The sequence below is a fragment of the Lethenteron reissneri genome, chromosome 43, assembly GCF_015708825.2.
Source record: "Lethenteron reissneri isolate LAM-NWPU_2019-01 chromosome 43, ASM1570882v1, whole genome shotgun sequence".
NCBI lineage: Eukaryota > Metazoa > Chordata > Hyperoartia > Petromyzontiformes > Petromyzontidae > Lethenteron > Lethenteron reissneri.
The window spans coordinates 3,447,004-3,471,424 of record NC_083821.1 but is presented as its reverse complement, the minus strand read 5'-3'; the positions used below and the strand labels follow the sequence as shown (position 1 = coordinate 3,471,424).

The following is a 24,421-nucleotide window of genomic DNA, read 5'->3' as shown; positions in this document are numbered from 1 at the left end:
TCAGTGAATATTGCTGAGGAGCAAGATTCTGATAACTTTCCACCCACAATTCCATAGGAGTCATCATGACGATTATTATATTTTTCCCATAACGCAATAGTTTTTTTTTTCCTCCGATTTCTTTTCGTTTCAATTTAATTTTGCCGGGACCCGGCAGCTCCGGTGACCTTGTGAGCGACACTCTCGCACGCAACTCCCCCGCCACCACCACCACCGCCGCCGCTGCTTAGCCTCTAGCGAAGTTCTCGGTTCGAGCCATGAAGGTCCGACGCGCCGTGCCCCGCCCTGCAGGCTGCCGCACGGCCGCCAACGAGATGGTGTTCGTCCTCGACGGGTCTTGGAGCGTGGAGCCGCAGAACTTCGAGACGGTGAAGAGGTGGCTCGTGAACATCTCCAGTAGCTTCGACATCGGCCTGCAGTACACACAGGTGCGAGCGGCCGGTCTCATTCTCATCGCATCGGGTTGCCCGCCCCCCACCCCGCGGAGGCTAGGAGATGTTATCTCCCTCGGCTGGTATGAAGGAGGTCGTGGGTCCGAGTCCCCTGACTCTGACGCCTGCTGCTGTACATTGGGGAGTTTGTGGTGTCTATCTCTCTCTCTCACCATGGTCGCGTGGATTTTGCTCAGAGTCCCCCTCCTGGTTTTCCTCTCCACATATTAGAATCGACGTCACGCGTTTAGAGTATTTGGCCGCTATAAATGGCCACGTGATGATCAGCCACTTCGTTGAGCTATCATTTGTGGCCAGGTCGCTTCTGAAAAAGAGCTAAAAAATAGTCTAGTTTATAGTTTTATTTAATATTTCTATTTTTAAAGAGCACCTTCACTCAAGCTGCTTCACATAGCTTCAAAGAAAACGGTGACAGAACACAATTTGTGTACGTATGTATGAAACAGTCATGCGACCCGGCGAGGCATTCGTGTGTTAATAAGAGGTATAATTCAGAACACATGTATTTGTTGTTAATTATATATGTCGTTGGGGTGCAGTGGTGGTGCAGTGATTAGCGCATTGCAATATGAATCTGGCGACAGTGGCTTGCGGCCGCGACAAATCTCACTTAAAACATCAATCAAACGTTCACATAAACCCGTGTTGCTTATTGGAGACTCAACCCCATCGATAACTGGCTGACTCGAACGAATGTGGGTTTTCCCAAACCTTTGGATAAAAAGAAAATCAGCAGCAAAAAAGGTCTTCGACCTGTCGAACCTTTTCATCCTTCACCACCCGAGTCACGCAACGGCGTCTCCCGCTCCACTCCCGACGACCTCGTCTTGCGCAACATCTTCTCGCGACGTTTACTGCACTAAGGTGCGGGCCAAAATCGCAGCCCTGTCAGCTGCCCGCCAGCACACCGCCGGCTGGCAGACGGAAGGCGGCTCTAGCACAGCGCGCTCAAGACGGCATTCGGCACTACCCCTTCCCACGCCGTCACGTTCCTGTCGCTAAATTCAACGCTTCCGATGTATAAACGCACGCCAGAAATCGCCTGCGCAATCCTCGCGCGGGGCACGTGCATCTTTCTCCTCCTCCTCCTCTACGCTGTTTGTCCTGCCGTTCAGCCGAGCATCGCGGCCACACGAACCCTCTGTCGTTGTCGTGGCCGCACAACGGCGCGAGCAGGTCGGCGTGATCCAGTACAGCGACTGGCCGCAGCTGGAGATCCCGCTGGGGGCGCAGACCTCCAACGAGCAGCTCATGGCCGCGCTGGGTGGGATCTCCTACCTGGGAGGCAACACCAAGACGGGGCGCGCCATCCAGTTCGTGACGCGCAGCGTGTTCCCCGCGTCCCCCCGCGCCGACAGCAAGATGGTGCGCACCGTTGTGGTGGTGACCGACGGCAAGTCTCAGGACAACGTCACGGTGAGTTGTACTCCGTTTGGTGTCATCTGGTCCAACACCAATGGAGACGAGGCTCTAAGAAAAGCTGTCTCGGGTGTGGACCAATCCAACTTCAAGGACAGTGCATATCATTATCATCAGAGTTGTTTCTTTTTGTTTGCATTTTGACTGCTTGTGTTGTGGTTATTGCAAACATGATGCCTTGTATAAAGGTGTCAGTTTTTGTGCCAGTTGAAAGGGTAGAAACCTATTACTATATTTTGCTACTGGTAAAGGAGATGTCTCATAGTGTATCACTGACATGCTCAAAGCCTCCGCGGAGACTACTGATCGGCCGAATCACACACGCACGCACCCCGGTTCCCTGCGAAGGAAGGAGGCGTCCGAGGCCCCCGCGTCGTGAGCGAGCCGACGTGAGTTCGAAGTTTCCTTAACGGGGGGGATAGTTCTAATCATGCGGCACCAAAGGCCCAAAGCGAGGCAACGAGTTGAACATCTTCTATGATTCTTTCGGTAAAGTCACGTAGATAGAAAAACTGGGAACAGTAAAATAATAAAAAGAAAGTGAATACAAAATAAACAAAAAATCACGACGTTTCGATCGCAACACAAGCGGTCGTCATCAGGAACAGGGAGGTGGGCCTCTGTGGGCAAGCTGTTTATAAAGGTTTGCAGAGGGGAGGGTCAGCTAATGTTCATGTAGCAGAGGGCCACAACACTGGCGCGTGGGGTGCACCATTATCCGCGTGCGTCCGTGAATGCGCAAGACGCTCAAACCTCATGCTGAAAGGCTCTTGTCATCGACAACGACGCTACAGTGAGTTATTTACACAAGCAAAGCCTCGCCGATGGACTTTTGGTGAACCAGACTGTGGTAAGCCAGCGAGAGGCATAACTGCAATGTACTCGGATTGACGAAATAATAATAATAACGATAAAAACTGGCAGGCGATATTTGTATTATTTGCACGCGTTCTTATGAGTTCCCAAGGAGCTATTGAGGTGGTCTGGGGTAGAAGAGTCTGCTTGCCCCATGTCCAAGTGGATCGCGTCCAAGCCAGCTTTCATCTGATCCCTTTAATGTCCTATTGGGGGCACCCTATCAAAAACATGCGTTTTGTTGTGGCCATTGCTTGCTGGCCAATGGATTATTTTAATGCCAAAGTAACTGCACCGAAGAGAAAATAGTTAACAAAATAAGCAGTCGAAGCAGTGTGCGACGTAAGTGCCACCAGTCCTGCTAAGAGCTTTCATAACCAAACGATATTTAAAATAAGCAATCTCAAAGCTTTTTTAGCCTTTCTTCCAACGTCAGTCTTGATGTTTGCGCAGACAACCACGGTACCTTACTTTGAACATATGTTAGAGTTAAGAACAGATTGTTTTTTTTACGGACATCATTTTTTCTTCATTGTTGCTGGAAGTACTTTGAAGCACGCTTGCCCGTGTAAACAGGCACACGAAGCATGGCAAACTGTTTAATAAACAATTATTATATTTATGGCTTTCTTAGAATCTTTCATCGGCACCACCGCTCGAGTTCCATGTGCTCGAGTTTAGTTTCGTCTTTTTTTTTTGCCGGCATCTGCGGGATGCCAGTTCTCGACCTGAGCCATTTACTAACGGCGTAGCTCATTTCTAACAACGTGAAAGTCAGGAGAGAGCATTCGCCCCCTTCGCCTGCACGTGCATCGTTGTCAGTGCCGGATTATCCGAGTCGCAAAAGTAGCATATGCTACGGGCCCCGCGCTAGCTCGGCCATCAGAGTCGCTAGTAGCACACGAACCACTCCACCACCGCTCCATATGCATGTGCATAGATAATGTAGAACTCCGGTCATACTCACAGCAGCGGTGGCGGCTTTTGTCCAGCCATCAAACAAAGATGGTCACTGCATCGTGCGCTTTCAGATGCGCTTCTGCGGCCGTCTGGAACGTTCTTCCTTCCAATATTAGGAAGCCACTGGAGCTAAGCACTTTGAAATCATCATCTAGATTGAAAAACTCATTTCTTTAGAACTGCTCATTGTGTTTAGTTCGTTGTCCTTCACCCACGCACTCCGATTAGTCACGGTTGGTGGTGTACGGTGCAAAAGAAGTTCAACATACATGCATATATAAACAATGATCACGGCATTTGTTTATGCAGTCACAGTAAAGCCTCGCTGAGTACTGATTTGTTAGTTTTCGTTTGGGACAAAAAATATAAATATACAAAAAGAACATGACTCAAACGGTCAACACAGATGGATTGAAAATCCTACCCACGTGATTAAATGTACGGCCAATGTGAGAGCCCAGTGAGACTGACTTCTCGTTCGTTGATCCTGGCACCAGCGGCCCTAGCGTGGAAAGAATGTTTGACTCGCGGTCAGAAAATCTGAATGTTCAAATCTGAGTTGCGAAAATAGAAAACTCTTGAACTAAAACTATTCAACTATTTTTAATTTTTGCCAGGTAAGGCTCAACCGAGTTATTCACATCTGGGTGAATGGGCCCCTGGGTGAATGGGCCCTTGAGTTGATGTGCCCCTGGGTGAATTGGCCCCTGGGTGGGTGGGGTGGGTGGGGTGGGTGGACCCCCGGATGTTTGGGCCCCCGAGTGGTTGGGCCGCTGGGTGGTTGGGCCTCTGGGTGGTTGGGCCCCTGGGTGAATTGGCCCCTGTGTGGTTGGGCCCCTGTGTGGTTGGGCCCCAGGGTGAATTGGCCCCTGGGTGGATGGGCCGCTGGTTGAGTGGGCCTCTGAGCGGATGGACTGCTGAGTGAGCAGGCCCCTGAGCAAGTGGGTCCCTGATGCAGGTGGGCACCCCTTGGGGCCCATATGTCTTGCTCAACGCCCACGGCATGACCTCCTCCCCCCCATCCCACCCCCACATCTCCCGTCGCGAGCGCAGATCGCGTCGTTGGAGGCAAAGGAGAACCGCATCATCATGTTCGCCATCGGCGTGGGCCAGGCCATCGAGGAGGCCGAGCTGAAGGAGATCGCGAACCGCCCCTCATCCTCGTACGTCTTCTACGTGGAGGACTACAACGCGATCTCGCGCATCAAGGAGACCATCAAGCAGAAGCTGTGCGAAGGTGACGTGGCGCGCAAGGGGATTGGGGGACGTCACCGCACGTCACTCCTCGGCCGTTCTCCTCTCGTGCGGCTGATGTAGATGCAGAGAGCAAAACGAACCACAGTTTGACACATTCGGGTGGTCAAGCCAGACAACTGCGTCTGGAGCAGCGGGGTCACGTATTGCCGTGATGTCTGCTTTGTATTTGTGGCTTGGCATTGCAGGTATGCGTGTGAACGGGTGCCTTTTTGTGCATGTGAGTGCGCGCGACTGAATGTGTGAGTGAGTGAATGAGCGTGCCCAAGTGAACGGGTGCGAGTTCGAACGCGCGTGAACGTCGCTTTTCAGAAACCGTGTGCCCCGGGCGCATCCCGTCCCGCGGCCAAGACGAGAAGGGCTTCGACCTGCTGGAGGGGATGCGGATCTACCAGAAGGCAGAGCGCAAGCTCGGCTCCATCCACTCCGAGGTCAGCTTCTCCATCACCTCGAGGATGGACTTCACCGAGAAGACACGGTGAGAGCGCCGCGAGTCGGCAGACCGGAGGGCGAGTGGGCGGGTGGGCGGGCTGGAGGGCGAGCTAGCCAGACTATTAAGAGTGGCAATTAAGCTAAAGCTTTTTTTATCTTGTTATTTTACCGGGTAGGTCCCCCTGTCTGGATTTTTTTCAGAAGCGACCTAGCCATAAACGATCATTCAACAAAGTGGCTTATCACGTGGAAATGTATAGCGGCAGGCAAAGACTCAAAACGCGATGTTGATTCTTAACGCAGAGGGAAAAACCAGAGGACCCGCAGAAAAATCCGCGCGACCACCACGAGAAGAGAGAGAGGGACACCGCAAACTGCAAAAATACAGCAGGTGCCAGAGTCTGGATCGCACCCACGACCTCCTGTATACCAGGCGAGGTAGTGGCCATCTCGCCACCGCGGCGATTAGGCGATTGATGCCTTCGCATCCGACAATCGGGTTCATCAACGATCTGGCACCGAGCGTTTGTGAGACCCGCCAACCCTCGCCTTCAAGGTGCCGGCACACGTTAGCCAATCGTAAAACGCCCGTGCGCAGGCTCGAGCCTGCTTAGCCTGCAAGATTTGATGAGTTTGGGACGCATTCCGATCGAGTTTGTCATAGAGTATGCAAACGCGCAACGTAAACCAACGGTAGAACCTCTGAAAAATAAGAAAATAATAATAGGTTTTACCCTTTCTGGCAATAAAACAGGAGTTGTGTTAAGATGTTCAAACACCAAATAGAAACCTATTGCAAGAAACCAAATCTGCATTAACCACGCCTACTCATGGTGAACATGCAAACAAAAACATGCTTTGATAGAAAGGGTAGAACCCATTCTTACTTTTCATACTGTGATGCTGGCAAAAAGGTCCCATGATATAGCTGTTAACACCGAAATATAAATGCTCTGATACGGGAATTGTCTCTGTACTGGTCGCCTTTTGGAGTTCTCTGGTCTGACACTGGTGAGACCAGGCGATAAATAAGTAAATAAGGCCCTCTCTGCCGTTGGACAATCAGTTTCAAAGACAATGTTTGCATTATTATCAGTCCACGTTTTGTTTGGTGGTTAATGCAGACTTTATTCCTTGAAAAATGTGCTTGAACATCTTAACACCTGATTTATTACCAGAAAGGGTAAACAAATATTATTACTTTTCATAACTCTGCAACAACAAAAAAACGATCCCACGGTAGAACCTCAATCTCCTTTCGGCAAAGTCAAAGCGACGGGAGGAGGAGGTAGCGTTCGGGTCGGCGGCGAGGGGTGACATCTCCAGCCTGAGCGGTGGGCACGGGTGCCATTGATGTCAGGCGCACGGGAGAGACAACGCCGACCAGACGCGCCGTATCCACAGAAAGCTTTCAGGGAAATCGTCGTCCGACGGAGGGAGGGCCCGCGCACCGCTCCCCAATCCGCGGCGTGCGTTGCATCAGCGAGCAAGACCCCCGCCACGGGAGAGCTGCTTGTTCTTCCCAAGGTCGGCGGGCCAGATGTTGCGTGAACTATTCCCGTTAGCCGGTTCCCCATCTGCGCCGGTTCTACCCTGGGAGCGGCTTGGGTGAGTGCGTGCGTGGGCACGTGCGTGCGTGCGTGTTTACGATGCCGTGGCGGGAGATGATGGGCGAGCCGGCATGTGTCCTTAGTTCGTCTCCCCCCCCCCCCCCCCCGCACACGGAACGCCGCTTAATGTAGCGGAGAGCGGAGTTCGAGGTCTGCTCGTAAGTCCTGCAATTTTTTTGCGCTTCTTGTCCGCCGAGACGTCTGCAGAGTGTGGGGGTCCGGGGGGGGGGGGGCGTGGGGGGGTCGTTGCGGGGGGTGGGAAGGGCACCCCACTTGTATGGAAGGGGATTGAAGGGGGGGATGTCCGCGGATGAGCAAATTTGCGGACAAGAAGAGTTGCCATTCTGTTATCCGCGAAACTAACTAAATCCGGACATGTATCCGCGGACAATATGTAGCTGCATCCGTGGCATATGCACTGACAGAAGGGATGATGAGCACGTGGGTCAGAGGACCACGCCACCGATTAGCATGGTTGGCTACGTGCGGTGCGAAAGAAGTTCTACGTACATACATAGGTAAATGAATCGACCCACGAATAACAGGAGTTATTGCGCGTTGATTGGGAACGACATGCAATTGGAGCCTCGGATAATGGGGTAGTTGGATTACAGGAGTTTCAATTTGCCCATGCCCACAATAATTGAAGTCACCGAGAAAGGGATTTACAAATCAAGAGGAAGCTACTTCATCCATATCCGTCCAATCGTGCTGCCTGTGTGCTCGTACGCGTGCATGAACATGTGCGGTCGGAGTCGTGGTGTACTGCTTATTGCGCTGCATCGCGAAGGTTTGGTTACATGGGTTTGAATCCTGGCTGTTGATCGCGGGTGCATGATGTTTATTTTTTTTTGGAGTCATATTTTTTTTTATTCCTGCGGGACATTTCAAAAGTATAACAATTATATACCACGGAAAAAACCACGTTGAAGAATAGTGCCATTAGTGGCACGTATCTCCACATCGCGATGCCGATTCGGAGCATTAACATCTCAATTTTAAACTTTAAACACGTACATCTTGTTTATCCACATCATTAACATTCCAGCGGGGGATTTTTTTGTGTCTGTAAACCCTTGCAAAAATTGACCGCAATTAATTTTATCTCCTTCTGAAACCAAATAGAACCGCATGGCTAAATGATGGCAGCCGCTCTGGTGAGGTTTCCTGTTTAAGTTAAGAACAATGGTCACATCAACCAGGGTGACCTCTTTGCGACCTTTGGAAATCCGAATGGAAACAAAGCTGCAAAAGCCGCGTCTCATATCTCGCTTGCCTGCCTGCCTGCCAGCCACTGACCAGCATGTGCTACTCATCATCATTAACGTCGCCGTCGTCATCGACCGTGATCTATCCACTGTTGGGTGAAGGTCACCCCCTGCAGGTCATCGCTCACGGTTTCTCGCGACGATGCGACAGGAGTGTTGACGGGCACGAGCTGCTCCCGTCGCTGAGGCTACCGGCTGTGGCCGTTCCCTTGGGCGTCGGTTCCGTCCTTTGGGCCTCCGCTTCGCTCGTTAGACTCGACCGCCGGCTGCGCCGAACCTGCGGGAGACGGTAGTGGTAGTAAAACAATTAAAATTAAATCGTTTCGTGAATTGAATCTTGACCCCCCTCCCTCCTGGAGTCACGACAATTCCCGCGACCATTTTGGGGGCTGAATCGTCGCGTGCCTCGCCAACGCCACGTGCGTTACTTTCACTCAAATTTACAGTCGCAAAACTTGCGACAAAAATGTCGCAAGGCTGATTGACTGAATATCATCGGCAGCAGCCGGGAGCGACTCTCCATTTTAAACCTTGGTTGACGCCATGCGTTTGCCTGCGCGTGTTTTTCCGTCTTGTGCGTCTTGTGTTCCTGGTGGGTGTGAGGCCTACCAGCACGCATCATTGTCCTTCGGCCTCCAAGGCGGTTGTTCCGGTTCCAGTGGGACCACATCCATCGTCGGGTTCTTTTTCCAATGACCAATTCACCCTGAATGCACTCTGATCTCATCCCTTGATATTGGACGCTAAGCAGCACTGAGCCTTGGTGGGTAATTGGGTCACAGAGTGTCTGGAAAAAAGCGTGGTGGTGTTGTTGTAGACTTGGGCTACAAAGTGGTGTCAAAACATGGCAGTATGGCAACAGATTATTGGATCCATCCGTATGGAGACTCGCGCATTGCCCTCTCGTGGCGTGGTGGGCTTTCTCCGACTAATCTGGTTTTCTCCGACATAGAGGCGAACAACTCACTAGTGTTCTTGGTTCTTTCGGTAAAGTCACATAGAAGGGAAATAATAAAATAATATAAATATAAAACAATTACAATTCTCACGACGTTTCGACTGCAACTCAAGGTGGCTGACACGTGACTTTACCGAAAGAACCAAGAATATGAATCCCTGCAATCACGAAAGCTTTCAATCAAAACTCACTAGTGGCTTTGGCCAAACATCCCGATGTAGCAAGACTCTTCTGAAAAGGGAGTTTCGAGACCCATCGAGATTTTCATTGGTGAATAATGGGAACTATTATTCTTATTATTATTCTATTTCGCAGTTTGCAAACTTATACGGTATGTAAACATTGTCCACTCTTCCCATCAGTGCTTCACATGTGCATGTCCTTTTCTGGGTCAACCATCAAAGCGAATGAATGCATCGCATTTATCTGCAATCTCTGGCGTGCAGTTGGAAAATATTTCCCTCTTCTTTTGTAAGTGCACTTACTTATTAATTTATTTGGCTCTTCTGAGATTTCATTTTCCGCCTCCAACGTCCCCTAATCTGCCCCCATTTGGCACGCTTATCGGAGGCTGCCCTCCGGCTATCTCGTCTGTTTAATAACGGCGGAGACCTCCCGCATCTCTGCTCCAGGATAAACAACCACTGCCTCAATCGCGTCGGCTTTCGCAACCAATATCATCCATAGGTTTCGATTTAAAGCTTTCGTGACTGCAGGGATTCATCTTCTTGGTTCTTTCGGTAAAGTCACGTAGAATGGAAATAATAAAATAATTAAAATTAAACATAATAAAATAATTCTCACGACGTTTCGGCCACAATGCAAGCAGGACGGCTGCTTGCATTGTGGCCGAAACGTCGTGAGAATTATTTTATTATGTATTATTTTTATTATTTTATTATTTCCATTCTACGTGACTTTACCCAAAGAACCAAGAAGGAGGCACTTGCAGGCGCGTTACCGAAAGAACCAAGAAGATCTAACCCCAAAAAAAAACTGCATTATGAACCACTGCCTTAATCGGTGACGCGCCTGCAGGTGCCTCCCCAGTGGCTCAGCGGTGAGAAGCGCCTGGGTTCGAGATCCGCGTGTCGGCCACCTCTCGGTTTAAAACTGGCTCCTCAAATGCGGTTGAGTCGATGGTGTCGGCCCAGTCACCAACGACCGGGCAAAGTCAGCCATCGTCACGGTGAAAAGAGGACTGCAAGACGCCTCAGCTCCTGACGAAAGACAGATACAATTATTACCATTATTATTTATTACTTTACCAGGTAAGGGCCACCGAGCTACGTGGGTCTTGTTAAAGAAGCGAGCTTGGCGAGCACGAATGATAGCGCCCAACGAAGCGGCTAATCACGTGACAATGCACAGCAGCCAAATACTATAAACGCACGTTGATTCTAAATGTGGAGGAGGGGGGAGAACTGCAGGACCCGGGAGAAAAATTCACCCGACCACGGGAAGGGAGAGAGACAAACACATGCAAATTCGAAATATGCAGCAGGCGTCAGGGTTCCAGGGATCGAACCCATGCCCTTCTGCATACCAGCAGCCTGTGTTAAGCCCCCTTTCCAAAATGTGTAGAACAACTTTGACCATGAGAATAGGTTTTCCCCTTTTTTCCGGCAAAAAAACAGGTGTTAAGATGTTAAAACACCAAACTGAAACCTCTGACCATCTTTTCTCACCTCAGGCCACGCGTTCCCCATTGCAGAGAGCACGGTTGGCTACGTACGGTGCGAAAGAAGTTCAACGTACACACATACATACACCCCTACGTACTTTCATCATATTTCTCCCGCCGCGTCCCGAAGCATTCTCGCACAGCGAACCATCGCAAACGCTCATTTTGGTTCGGCACTCAACTTGCCCGAATTTCAAGCCCTGAGCAGAATACCGATCTCACCGTCCCGCGGCAAACCTCGCAACGCCGACCTCCCGTACGCGGGGCGAGCTGAAAGCGCTGCTGACCTTTGATGGGTGCACACCCGGGGCGTGAGTACGACGCACTGGAGCCCAAAGCATGTCAAGCTAAGGGTTCGTACAACGAGGGGCACCCGTATATTTTTGTCATATCCGAATGCGAATGACCGTTTTGGAGAGTCGTTTTTTTTCCCCACCCGTCCCCTTTATTTTTCAACCGATCACGTCAAACTTGAAACGTCGTATTATTTATATTTGGTGTTCTGGTTTAGAGGCTCCCCTCGTCGCGCGAGGCCCTAAGCTGTAGCTCGTAAGTTCAACTTTCACCAAGCGGGGGGAAGTATGCCCATACTCCTGTATCTATGTGGAACTTCTTTCGCACTGTACATAGCCGACCGCGCTAATCGGAAGCGTGGGGCGAAGGACAACAAAGTGAACACACAAAGTAGTCCTCAAAAAAAAAAATTCAATCTACATCAAAAAGTGCATAGCTTACTTAGCTTTTGCCTAAATGCGGCACTGTGCAGACCAAAGGTCACTTGATGTACACTCTGGGGTCGCTCTGTGAAATCCACTTCCACGAGCCGTTCACCGTGAAGGGCTTCGCTGCCCCGTGACAGTTCTGAGTGAATGCCGCGTCGCGTAACGACTCGAATCGGGAATAAAACCGTGGAGGATAATAATGATAACACTAATAATGATGCCATTGAAGCGAGCCGCAGTTGAAGCTGATTAGTCGATCGGAACGGCGCGCAGGGGCGGCTTAACGCTCACCGCCAGAGCTGAGGTTCAAGCGCGTGAAATCTAAAACCGCGGGGCGGGTCACGGTGTGGGGTCGATTCTCACGAGTCTAAGTTTTTTTTGCGCTCGGCAAGCTCCTTTGTGGTTTGACGCCGTCATCTCACGCTCGCCCCGCGCCTCACCCGCTCCGCGCAGCTGCTCGTTCGGATTCGCCAGTCGTAGCCCATCGCACCGCGGCGCGGGTGCAATCCCGGTTGAGCGACGACTTCAGAGGGTGAAGGGGCAACACCAGGTGCTTAAAACGGAGCCACGGCGTGCGCCAGGTTCCCGCATTGTTACGCTCGCACAGGCCGGAGACGCGCAGAGTGCTGGCCACAGACGGGCCACAAGACGCCGCTGGTCTCGTCAAGGAGCGTAAACCTTCGGTCATCTTCGCAGCAGCGGTGGCGGCTTCTGGCTGGGCCATCGAACTAAGATGGACGCAGCATTGAGGCGCTTTCAGATGCGCTTCTCCGGCCTTCTGGAACGCTCTGCCTTCCCATCTTAGGAAGCTACTGGGGCGATGCACTTTTAAATCATCATCTAGATTGACTACTTTTTTTCTTAGAACTGCTTTTTGTGTTCAGTTTGATGTCTTTCTCTCAAACCTCCGATTAGCACAGTTGGCTGTGTACGGTACATAAGAAGTTCAACGTATATACATACGTAGAGTCGCCGGCTTTTCCCCGTCTGATGGATCTATATTTCATTTGCCGCGTCCCCTCTAGCAGATTGGCTGATTCGATTGGTCACTACTGGGTCTTGTGGATGCCATGAAGAAATGCAAGGTTACAGAGAGTGCGGGCGGGTAAAGATCCAACCTTTGCCCAGTGATTTGAATAATTATCATGATTGATGGTTGTGATCATTAATCATGATCACGATTGAAGGCCGTGGTCCAACTCATGAATTGCTTTAATTTCGTTATATATATTTTTGCTCCTTTTAAATTACTTTTGGTTGACTTTTTTTCTTGACTTGTGTGGTTCTGTTTGCCCCATTATATAACGAACGTAACAGTAACCATGTCATTGGCGTATTATTTGAACATGTCGTGAATTGAAGCGACCGAGAACAAACTTGAACGATCAATCGATGCATCGGTACGTCATTACGCGCCTGCGCTCCAAAATGTGTTTTGTTCAAATTCGAAAAACGACGCCGAACATTTCTCAATTGGGATTCACGCACAGGAATCATCGTCACCCCCCGCCACCCCCCAAATCCCAGCCAGCTGCTGGGCCACCTTGTGCCATGGAGAGACGGCTGCCCACAGGGGTTACCCTTCGAACTGTTTTGCGATCGGACGTGATGCGAGTCACTTGGCGCGGGGCGTGGGAAAGGGCCCTTACCCACAGTGACCTGCATTTTTGTACCTCCGGTTATCGTGGTTGGCCACGTATGGTGTGAAAGAAGTTGAACACGCGTACGTGCATGAGTATGGTCATAACTTCCCCATGCTCGGTGAGAGCGCGGGGCGGTTTCCGAGGACTTTCGTTCGGATATCGCTCGTCGCTGATGTTATCCTGGGGCGGAGATCGAACTCCGGTGTTTTTGGCTCATAGTATGTATCAGGATCAGAAGAATCTGAATTTATGCTGGAGGAATCCGATGAGCTATAAAGCTCTTTTTCACAGATGTCCAGTAGGGGCGAGTCAGAACCTTACAACAACAAACAACACAAAAACACAATAGCAGTGCAAAGTACAAGAAAAGTAAACAAATCACCCAAACACATACAAATAACATCTAACCATCCCCATCCGACGAGGCAAAGCCCACTGCGCTAACCACTGCACCGCCACTCCCTTCTCCGTTCCGTTATAAGCTTAGTGCGAGTGGTGAGCGCTATTCAAGGTGAAGACTGCAGCCACCCACAGTCGAGAGGCTTCCCTTCCCCACCCCGTTGCACGGCCTACGCAGACCGACTCTCCCCCACCACCCTTCTCCCTCCCTGCGAGTTCTCCGACGCGACTCAGCCGATACGCAGCCTCGCGACTGACGCGCCGACTTGCCGTTCGATGCCCACACACAGGGAGATCCTGCCCGAGGGGCTGCCCCCGTCCTACGTCTTCGTGGCGACGGTGCGCCTGGAGGGGGCGGCGCGCCGCGAGGCGTGGGACCTGTGGCGCGTGCGCGCCCTCGACGGCTCCATCCAGGTGGCGGTGACCCTCGACGGCTCGGACCGCTCCGTCACCTTCTCGTCGCCCAGCCTGCAGAACGGCGTGCAGACGGCGCGCTTCTCGGGCCCGTTGCTCTGGGTGAGCTGAGCCACTGCCCGCGAATTCGTCGCAGCGAGCGTGGTGGAGAGCGCCCATCTTCTGGTAGTCCCGCCAACCCCTCTGCCTTGATGCTGGTAGTGGCCAGGGGTGGGTGTCCGGTGCTTTCACCGGATCCCCCCCCCCACCCACCCATCGTCGTCACCGCCGTCGACGCGAGTCGCTTTGAGACTTCAGACTTGGCGAGACAATCCTTTGTTGATCTAGAATTCGTCGTTGTCAATCGTCGTCGTCGTTTTCATCAGCCATGTGCAGATGCTCCCCGTACAAGAACGTAACCATTCCCGCCGTAGCATAACAGCAGCATCAGTAGCAGCGACGGTACGTACGTGCGTTGAGCTTCTTTCGCGCCGTACGTAGCCAACCGTGCTTGTCGCCGAGGTGGAGACGATCATAATAGTTCGCCATTTACCACGGGAAAATATTGGCCTCGAAATCCCAACGCGTTGAACAGCGGTGAGGACCGCTTGCCGCCAAACGTCCTTAAATCTTAAGTCTTAAAGTCACTTTATTGTCAAGTGTGTTACATGCATGACATACAACACAGATGAAATTACAGTCCTCTCTCTTGGTCCCACGGTGCAACCAAGCAATTAAAAAATTAATCACAATTAACAGACATAAATAAACAATAAACAATCGGCGATCAACACAAGATAAATAATCAAAAATGTAATAGACTTAAAATAAACAACAGTCAGAAATTTTTAAAATGTAAAATATTATTTAAATAAAGTCCGCTGACCCCCTCCTCCCCCTCTGTGTCCCGCGACCGGTCGCTCGCTCCCCCCGCCGCCCGCCCGCCCGCGCGCTCCGCAGAAACTCTTCAACGAGAAGTGGCACCAGCTGCGCGTGCTGGTGCGGGAGGGCACCGCCTACCTCTTCCTGGACGGCGACGAGGTGGGCCGGGTGGTGCTGGAGCAGGTGGTCGCCATGTACGTGGGCGGGCAGATGCAAGTGGGCAAGTACGTGGGCAAGGAAGCCTCCATCCCGGTGAGCAGCGGCGGGCACCCTGCCGGGCGTTGGCGAGAGAGCGAGAGCGTTCGGTCGCTCTTGTTCGCAGAGCTGTGCGGTTCGGCTCCAGCGGCCCGCCCTGGTTATTGCTGCGGTGGTGGTTAGATGACCGATGAGCACGGTTGGCTATGTACGGTGCGAAAGAAGTTCAATGTATGTAGTGGAACATGCTCACCGCTACGCTACCATTCCCCACACGTGGACAAACAAAGACAAAAGGCTGCACGAAAAAACGATGTTCTTTTTTTACGTTTCCCAGTGGACGGTTCAAAGTTCCCTGGTGTCCTTCGGAAGAGTTAGACGATCGAGTTGGCAAAAATCGAAAAAAAATGGCCATGCAAACTACATGGCCATCATATCTTTGGGACCTTTTTTATCCAGTATCAAACAATGATCACAAGTAAGAATAGGGCTTTTCCTCTTTCTGCAATTAATAGAGGAGGTGTTAAGATGTTCAAACACCAAAATAGATACCTTTTGCAAGGAATCACGTCTGGATTAACCACACATTACTCGTGCCAAAACATGCAAACAAACGTGCTCTCATAATGTATGGGTTATCATTGAGGTTGATGGTCACCATCATCATCATCATGATCATTGCCCCCCGATTGGCACACCGATGCCCAACGATCTTCCTTGCTCATGATGCCCCAGCCTGGTCTCTTGAAGTTCTCGCCCTGGTTCGACAAAGTCTCAAAACTCGAACACTCACGCGCTGCATATATATATATGTAAATTAAAATAGGATAAGGGTTCAGGGCCTCCACTGGAGGCAGCTCAGAAGAGCGCCTTGAGAGGCTGTTTGTCCCACTCTTAACGAGTCCCGAGATGCGATTGGCAAAATGTAAAATGTGCAGCCCAGCGAATAGTTGCTCACTCCGCTACTGGCGGAAGAGCCTCCACTAGGAAGAGAGCGCCCCTATGAACGGTGTTTTGGCCTCCTCTTCCTAGCCGACCGGACGTGCCATCACCGCACACAAACCGCCGATTGTAGACTTACTGTGGCGGGCCTGCTCACACCGCTTGGTGGAAAGAGGCAGTGGTGGCGGTGGAGGAGGGGGGGTGAGTGGTGGGGGGATTTAAGAAATCTGCCTCCTTGCTTCAACCACCGGCTTTGGTCATCCTCGCAGTAGCAGCGGCTTTTTTCATCCAGCCGTCGAACAATAGAGCGGTCGCCGCATCGCACGCACTTTCAGATGCGCTTATGCAGGCCGTCTGGAACGCTCTTCCTTCCGATATTAGGATGCCACTGAAGCTGTGTAATTTTAAATCATCTAGATTGAAAACGAATTTCTTTAAGAACATACCATTGTTGTGTTTAGCTTGTTGTCCTTCCTCCCGCACCGCCGATTAGCACAATTGGTTAAGTACTGTGCGAAATAAGTTCAACATACAGACACACTTGGCAGCCTAAAACAACAGGCGCACGTAAACATTGCTTGCCTTATCGTCATTGTGCTTATTATTATTACTTTTTAAATGCGGACGCCGCTCACGTTTTGCCTGCTGTTATTTTTTCCCCCCCTCCGTCGCAAGTTTGAGGTCCAGAAGCTGCGGATCTACTGCGACCCGGAGCAGAACGAGCGCGAAACGGCGTGCGAGATCCCCAGCGTGGTGAGTCCGCCCTGCACCGTCGCGTCCCCTTCCTCGTTGCAAACGGCGGGCCGCGAACCTCTGAACCACGCGCCTTCATTGAGGCCACGGCCATACGAGGCCCGATGCTTTGAAAAGACCCGCTGACGGTATTTATCAGTCTTAGGTTAACCACGTTCGTCAGGCACTGGAGGGGAATACTTTTTGAGCTGGTAACAAACGCCGTGCTGCTCATTTTGGCACCACGAGGGCTTCAAGCAGGTGACGGAAGTGAATTAGCTTAGCGTGTTAATGTGTGGTCGATCACTCGCTCATCCGGTCGCTTGCTCGCTCACTCGCTCGCTCACCCAATCACCCGCTCGCCCACTCACTCAACCGCTCACCCAAACGCTCACTCACACGCTCGCCCGAACACCCACTCAATCACTCGCTCACCCACTCACCAACTCACCCACTCACTAATTCACCCGCTCGCCTACTCACTCACTCCCCTGCTCACCCAATCGCTCACTCACCCATTAGCTTAATCACCCGCTCACCCAACTACTAACTCACCTGCTCACAGACTTGCTCATTCACCTGCTCAACCCCTCACCCGCTCACTTCCCCACTCACCTGCTCACTAACTGACTCACCCGTCCACCCACTCGCTCACTCACCTGCTCAACCACCCTCTCAATAACTCACCCGCTCACCCACTGACGACTCTGGTCGACTTCCGACCGCACTTATCTATCCTAATTGCACCGACCTCGTCTCGAGTGCAGCCAACCATCAAGTTGAGTGGATCACTACAAATTGGTATTCCCCCAGGGAGGCGCTGGTCCGTCTGGTGGTGTAACGCGATCGTCCACAGAACTTCCAATGTGCACAGCAGCTGTGACGAAGCTGCGTGACTGTAACGAAGTCTACCCATCGTAGCAATAATAATAATACTACATATGTATTGTGACTTCTCTCGCACCGTACATAGCCAACCGTGCTAATACGTTACGGAAACTTTGTCAATCCACGGTTGGGTTAAGGGCTGGGGTGTGTTTGACCATACTTCACCGCGCTGGTCTGTGCGGATCGGTGATAGGGGCAGGGCTCAAGATCGATTCGGTTGTGGGTCACCACTGGTGGTAGCCGTGGCTGGGAATTGACATCGATGAATGAGATCGATGAATGAGTTACATGAATAAAGTACGCGAATGAGAGGTGAGCACAACATGCACGAATGAAATGTATGAAAGTATTGGATGAATGAGATGGATGAATGAGATGGATGAACGAGATGGATGAATACGATCGATGAATGAAATGGATGAATGACAATTATTTAATGAGATGCATAGAATATACCACAGTAGACGGATTAATTCTGGCGCTGCTGGTGACGTTCCGATTATTCAGACCACCGCATTCGCAAATCCGCCAGAGGATTGGTCAAGTTGTAGGAATTCAGGACTCGCTGGCTGCACATTCAATCGCATCGCCAAGATTGTGTCCAGACGGATGGGGGGTGAGGCAGCGTTGTGGGAGGGGGTGTCTGTGTGGTGGAGGGGACATGGGGAGTGAACGCAGGGATGAGTCCTTGCAGAGCGCTTTTAGCGATGGCGGTGATTGGATGCAGGGCCGAGTCAACTGGGGTTTGTTCGGGGTGTCTGGCAGGAAGCCACCATCGCCAGTACGCACGCGAAAAAAAAAAACCCAGAACAGAAGACATTTTCATGAGAACTACTCTTTCGTTTTAAATGTGCCGGGCTTAATTGACGATGACGACCGCGTCATGGTCGTCATCGTCGTGATCATCACGGCTGGCGGATGCTAACTACCTCGCCTGGTATACAGGAGGTCGTGGGTTCGATCCAGACCCCGATGCCTGTTGCTGTATATTTAGAGATTGCATTTTCACCCCGTGGATTTTTCTGCGGGCCCTCCACATTTATAATCAGCACGGAGTTCAGAGTATTTGCCTGCTATCGATTTCCGCAAGATGATGAATCCACTTCGCCGAGCGATCGTATTTGGCCACAAATGATCGCTCGGGTAAGGCCCACTGAGCTACATAGCCTCCAGTGGGCCCTACCTGGTAAAACACGAACATAGTTGAATCGTTTAAACGAAGCCCCCCCCCACTCCTTCGCCATCCCCCCGCAGCCCTGCGATGCCACGATCCATTTCTGCTCGCACGTTGGTCAATCTCATTTTGCTCCATCTCCGCGTGAGTCGTCTTTCCTGTGGGAGTGGTGGGGTGCGGTCTTCAATTTCCTTGTGGCTGCCACTCCACCATCGTCGCCACTTCCAGCCCAAGGCCACTGGGCTTTTTTTTCAGCAGTCAATTTCACGTCTCTCCTTTGCGCAATGCACACGCGTATGTATTTGTTTGTATATGATCCGCATTTAAAGCGGCCAGTAGCAAACAGCACCAGCGACGGTGCAGTCGATGAGAGCCGATACGTCCCTTGAGTTGAGTTGGCATTCAAAAATCGGGGCCTGCAGTGGTGGTGGTGAATGAACCCAGTGGTGGTGGTGAGTGAACTCAGTGGTGGTGGTGTAGCGGTTCGTGTGCTACACTATGAACCCTACGACCCGAGTTTGAGTTCCGTTCACGGCCAACACCAGTGACGATTAAATCGGTCCTGGGCCTCCCCTAGGTCGACTCAGCCTCGAAAGAGTACACGGTGCGATGTGTAAACATCACCACTAGGGAGACAAAGGCGGCCGGGCGTGGTGCTGGCCACCCACCCCCTCGTGCGCCGCGCCGGACCTTCATAGCTGATCGCTAACAGCACTTGCCCCAACAGTCTGGTTAAGGCTATACGGGGGGTCTTTGTCTTTGATGGAACAGTCAGTGTCCAGCCGACCGGGTCCTCAATGTGGGTGGAGAAATCGATGAGTGAATCTGTTTGAACACCTGTGTACCAACTGTTACACGAATGCCTATGTTTACACAACTGCGTCGTGTCACATGTTAACGCCTACTGAGAATGTCATTGGATTTACAAAAAAAACAGGTCGGAGAAATAACTACGCCTATACAAATAATTATAGGGGGTGTTTTTTTCTCTCTACTGCGCCGTCGTATAAGTTCAGTAACTCACCATTTTTCCGTAAAAAATATTTCTAAAAAACCCCCACGTGCTTCCCTTTTATGACGACCCATCGATGCCGTGCGCCGTAGCGTCAGCGTGTTGTTGTCCTTTTTCATCTCTTCGCAGAAGCGTCACGATTATAGCCGTTAGCAACAATAATTGACGAGCCACGCCGAGTCGCAGGACTCTTTTCCAGGAGGGGTCCTGCCGATGCCGCTTGCCACGTTTGGCTCCGGTTTCGAAAAAGACGTGTGTCCAGCCAAGTGCGCGTTGTGTTTATGATACACGTGTTGGGAAAACCGGAGCCCTCGGGAGAATACCCACAACGGAGAGTTCCACAGTGTCATGGGAGCCAAGGCCCAGAAAGTTCCACAGTGCGGATGCCACGGGAGCGAAGGCCCAGACAGTTCCACAGTACGGATGCCACGGGAGAGAAGGCCCAGAGATCGCTGCCCATGGATTTGAACTTCATTCCGGGGATGTAGAGTAGGAGATCTAAGTCAACCGACCTCGGTTTTTTTTGTCAGAATGTAGAGGCGCAGTTGCAGCAATTCCTGAATGTACAGTTTGTTCTCCGAGAACACGGCAGTAGTTGCGTTCCTGAAGAACACCGCGTTATGGCAACAATCGTGTTATAATAAATTGTATGTAATATAGGGGGTAAAGCGCAGTCCGCGACAACGCGTGAGATGTGTACGCAGGCCGAGCAAAGGCTCGTGGGTAGGATCTAGAAGTATCCAGCAGCATCCCGCCTTGTGCGATGATGGTGCTAGGCCGAGGTAGCCGTGCAACCGCTTTTCCATACTCGCGCGACGCAGTTCCGTTCACTCAGTCGCGTTACATCCAATTCGCGTCATGAAAACTGCACGCGTTTTAGGAAAGCGGTGTGTACAGGGCTTAATTATACGCAAACACCATCTCTCTCCGAGGTCGCGTGGATTTTTCTCCGGGTCCCCCGGTTTTTTCACTCCACATTTAGAATCAACATCACGCGTTTAGATTATTTGACTGCTGTAAATGTCCACGTGATAAGCCACTTCAATTGGGCTATCATATGTGGCCAGGTCGCTTTTACCAGGTAATGCTCAGTGGGCATTACCTGGTAAAATAAAAAAAAGAAACGTTTAGTTTAGTTTGTCGTTACGTCCGTGCACAAACAACATCATGGTACAATGCCGAAAAACCCAACCGCTACCTATGCAGCGACGGCCGCAAACCCCTGCCCGTGCTAACGGGAATGCGAATTGTACAGCCGTTGCCCTTCTTTGTCACGTGTCTCACTACGTTTGTCTCTCTCTGTGTGTGTGTGTGCCGCTCTCTTTTTGCAGGACGATGAAAGGGTAAGTGGCGACCTTGATAGAAAGCACGCAGTTTGCACGCCACGCAGGTAAGTGGGAGGCAGCTCCGAGTCATTACGCCGCCAGGCAGTCGTTTACCTCCGACAGTTCAAGGCCGCCGGGGATTTGAATTTGGAGGGGTTCAGCGCTTTAGAGTTGACCCTCGATCGTTGCGTCACAGCATCGCGACGGGTTGGCGGCGGCATGATGAGGCCTCCGTCCAGCGGTGGATTTGACCACGGCTGATGATGATAATGACGATGAAGAGTTTGCCTTCCTCCTCCCCCCCCCTTGAGGGCCTGTAGCCCATTACTTTTCCGACCTTACTTCGGCGGTGGCCACCCGTGATGGAGGATGGTCTGATTCAATCTGGCAGGGCGGCTCAATTTATATTCCACCTCTATCGGTGTTCCCTGCTCATGGGAAGTGCCAATTTGCGTGTTTCATCATTCTCCACTGGTGCCAATGTCGACTACAGTAGATGGCGTTCCTCCTGTCGGGTCAAGTTACAAAGTAGTCCCACATGCAAAGGGTTGCCTTTAAACAAAAAAACAAAACTAGGACATTGGTAACATCGGGCGGTAATTGCTTACAGCTGAATTACAATGCTCTGGGTTTTTGGACAAGTTCCTTATATAGTGATAACATCTCCCAACAAATACCTCTTCCCCCCGTGACTACATTCTTAAAGTTATTTCATTTTATTTTTCCCGTCCGAAAAGTTATTTAAAAACCGCTGCCATCATTTGTTTTATTCTTTTTTTTAATTGGGGGTGGTGTGGGGGGGGGGGATGTGGGGACGTTATTTTGGAATTGTGACTCACGTTGTGGGAAAGGCCACACGATATTGAAAAGGGCCCTGTCCCCGACAGAGGCATCCCTTGTGTTCCAAATGCCACTCATGTGCCACAGACCAATGCCACGGCTAGACTGGTGGGAGGGGGGGGCAACCTCGGGACTTGAATGATCTTGTTCCAATGTGAAGAGGGGAAACTTTCACGTCACTCCAGCCCCGTCTGCGGAGAGCGGTGGTGCACCGGCGAGCGCGCTCCGCTTCAAACACCCAGACAAACTGAGTTCGATCTCCCGCTCGTGGCCAACACCAGTGATGATTATATAACCCAGTCCTGGGCCTCCCCTAGGTCGACTCAGCCTCAACTGAGTACCTGCTGCGGTGTGTAAATGTCGCCACGAGCGAGACAAAAGGCGGCCGGGTGTGCTGTTGGCCACCCACCCCCTCGGCCTATATAGGGCCTCGCCAAAAACACTTGCCCCAACAGTCCGTTAAGGCTACACGTGGGGGGGAAACTCTGTCTCTCGTCTGTGCCAAGTTTCAGGGCAGAGGCGCTTCTCTATTTTAAGCTCCTTTTCAAACACGAACGGAGGCATCACGGGAGAGTGAGTGCGACCATTGTGCCAGAACCCTGGCTCGCAATCCTCGCGGCCTGTGCAATTATCAGAGCGCTCACTCGGCCTGCCGTAAATCGGTGCCAGGTTTGTCCACCCCCCCCCCCCACCCCACCGTGACAGGGTGCCGGTAACGTCGCAGCAGGATTGTTCGGGTGGCCGGCCTCGGTTAACTTCTGCGATGCGCGGGCGAACATTGAGCACGCTTGCCAAAACAAGCCGACCAGCAGCATCCGTGAATAGGTCCCCCCCCCCCACTCGCCCCCCCCCACTCGCCCCCCCCCCACTCGCCCCCCCCCCCACTCGCCCCCCCCCCACTCGCCCCCCCCCCAAGTCCTATTTAGATTCGATTCGGACCCATTTTTTTTTTTGCCCGGTATCAAAATGATGAAAGGCAGAAGAAGAAAATCTTCTTGGTTCTTTCGGTAAAGTCACAAAGTGAGAATTGTTGTATTATGTTTAATTTTTATTATTTCATTAGTTCCCTTCTACGCGACTTTACCGAAAGAACCAAGAAGATGAATCCCTGCAGTCACGAAAGCTTTAAATCGAAAGGAAGAAAATGATTGGCTTTCACCTTGTCCGGCATGAATACGGGATTTTAAGATGTTCAAACGCCAAATAGACACGCGCTTATTATCGCGAGGCATCCAGTCTGCATTAACCACAGACGCTTGTGGTGAAACACGCAGACAAACATGCTTTGAGAATGTGTTCATTACTCTTTGGTTCTTTCGGTAAAGTCACGTAGGAAAAATAATTAAATAATAGCATACGACGTTTCGATTGCAACACAAGCAATCGTCATCAGGTACAAATGAAAGAGAAAACATACCTAGTAAACTTAGAAATATTATGCAATACAACACAGAGAGTCGGCTAACATAACAGTCAACACCCTACCTGGTTGATTACGTTCTTACAAAGATTGAGAGAGACAAAACACAGACACGGAGACACACAGACCGACACATAAGCAGAGAGAAACACACAGAGACACGCAGAGAGAGAGACACACACATAGGCACACAGAGAAACAACGCCTCTGTGTCGAGGCCTTAAATAGAGAGAGAGGGGGGTAGAGAGAGAGAGGCGGGGGGGGTAGAGAAATTAGCATGTCAATGAGAGATTTGGGTTGATTGAAACTGATTGTCACAGCACCGCCTTATCGCCGGGATAAGGCGCTGCTGTGCAGCAAAGTGTGGACTGATGTCATCCGTCCCCTCTGTACGGGGAAAAGAGTGTTGCCCCGTGCTCTGGTTTGCTCCCAGCATGCATAACAACATTGAACAATCGGCTGAAAACATCTTAATATGTAGAGAACTGCAGAGCATTTGTTTGGTGCCAGCTCTCTTCCAGCTTGGTCTGTGGTTCATCAGCGATTGCGAGAAGCAATCTGCACAAATGACGCTTTATAAAACAAAAAATTTGACTATTTATTTATTTTATGTAATATATATAATGTAAAAAATTGTACATTTACTAATCAACTGCTCCATTCTTAATTCATACGGGACCCCTTTGGGTTATGGGTTACGATCATGAGAGTCACCACTGCTCTCTAGAGCCCCTCTAGATTCATTCCCTCTAGAGCCCCTCTAGATTATTGGTGATTTCAAATGCTGTCGTCAGACGCGTAGCGAATGGTGCATTCCCAGGTAAACTGCGCTACCCCTGTGCAGGCAGGCAGAGAGAAGCGGCCGCTTCCTGTGTGTTTGCAGCATTGGTGATGTTTTGGATGATGCTGTTCTGTCTGGGACCATGGGGTGGATGTGGTGGGGGTGGTGTCGGTGGTGTGAG

The 24,421-nt window shown here is 51.1% G+C and overlaps 1 protein-coding gene across 1 annotated transcript in view; it reads left to right on the top strand.

Annotated features, from left to right (window-relative positions):
* LOC133353368 (collagen alpha-1(XXI) chain-like) overlaps positions 1-24,421 on the top strand; it is a 134,681-nt gene that overhangs the window by 9,496 nt on the left and 100,764 nt on the right. The window contains exons 3-10 of the mRNA XM_061569560.1: positions 292-428; positions 1,629-1,868; positions 4,740-4,923; positions 5,253-5,418; positions 13,947-14,172; positions 15,010-15,183; positions 16,744-16,821; positions 21,206-21,217. Of these exons, the coding sequence (XP_061425544.1) occupies positions 292-428; positions 1,629-1,868; positions 4,740-4,923; positions 5,253-5,418; positions 13,947-14,172; positions 15,010-15,183; positions 16,744-16,821; positions 21,206-21,217 (1,217 nt within the window). The remainder of the gene's footprint in view (positions 1-291; positions 429-1,628; positions 1,869-4,739; positions 4,924-5,252; positions 5,419-13,946; positions 14,173-15,009; positions 15,184-16,743; positions 16,822-21,205; positions 21,218-24,421) is intronic.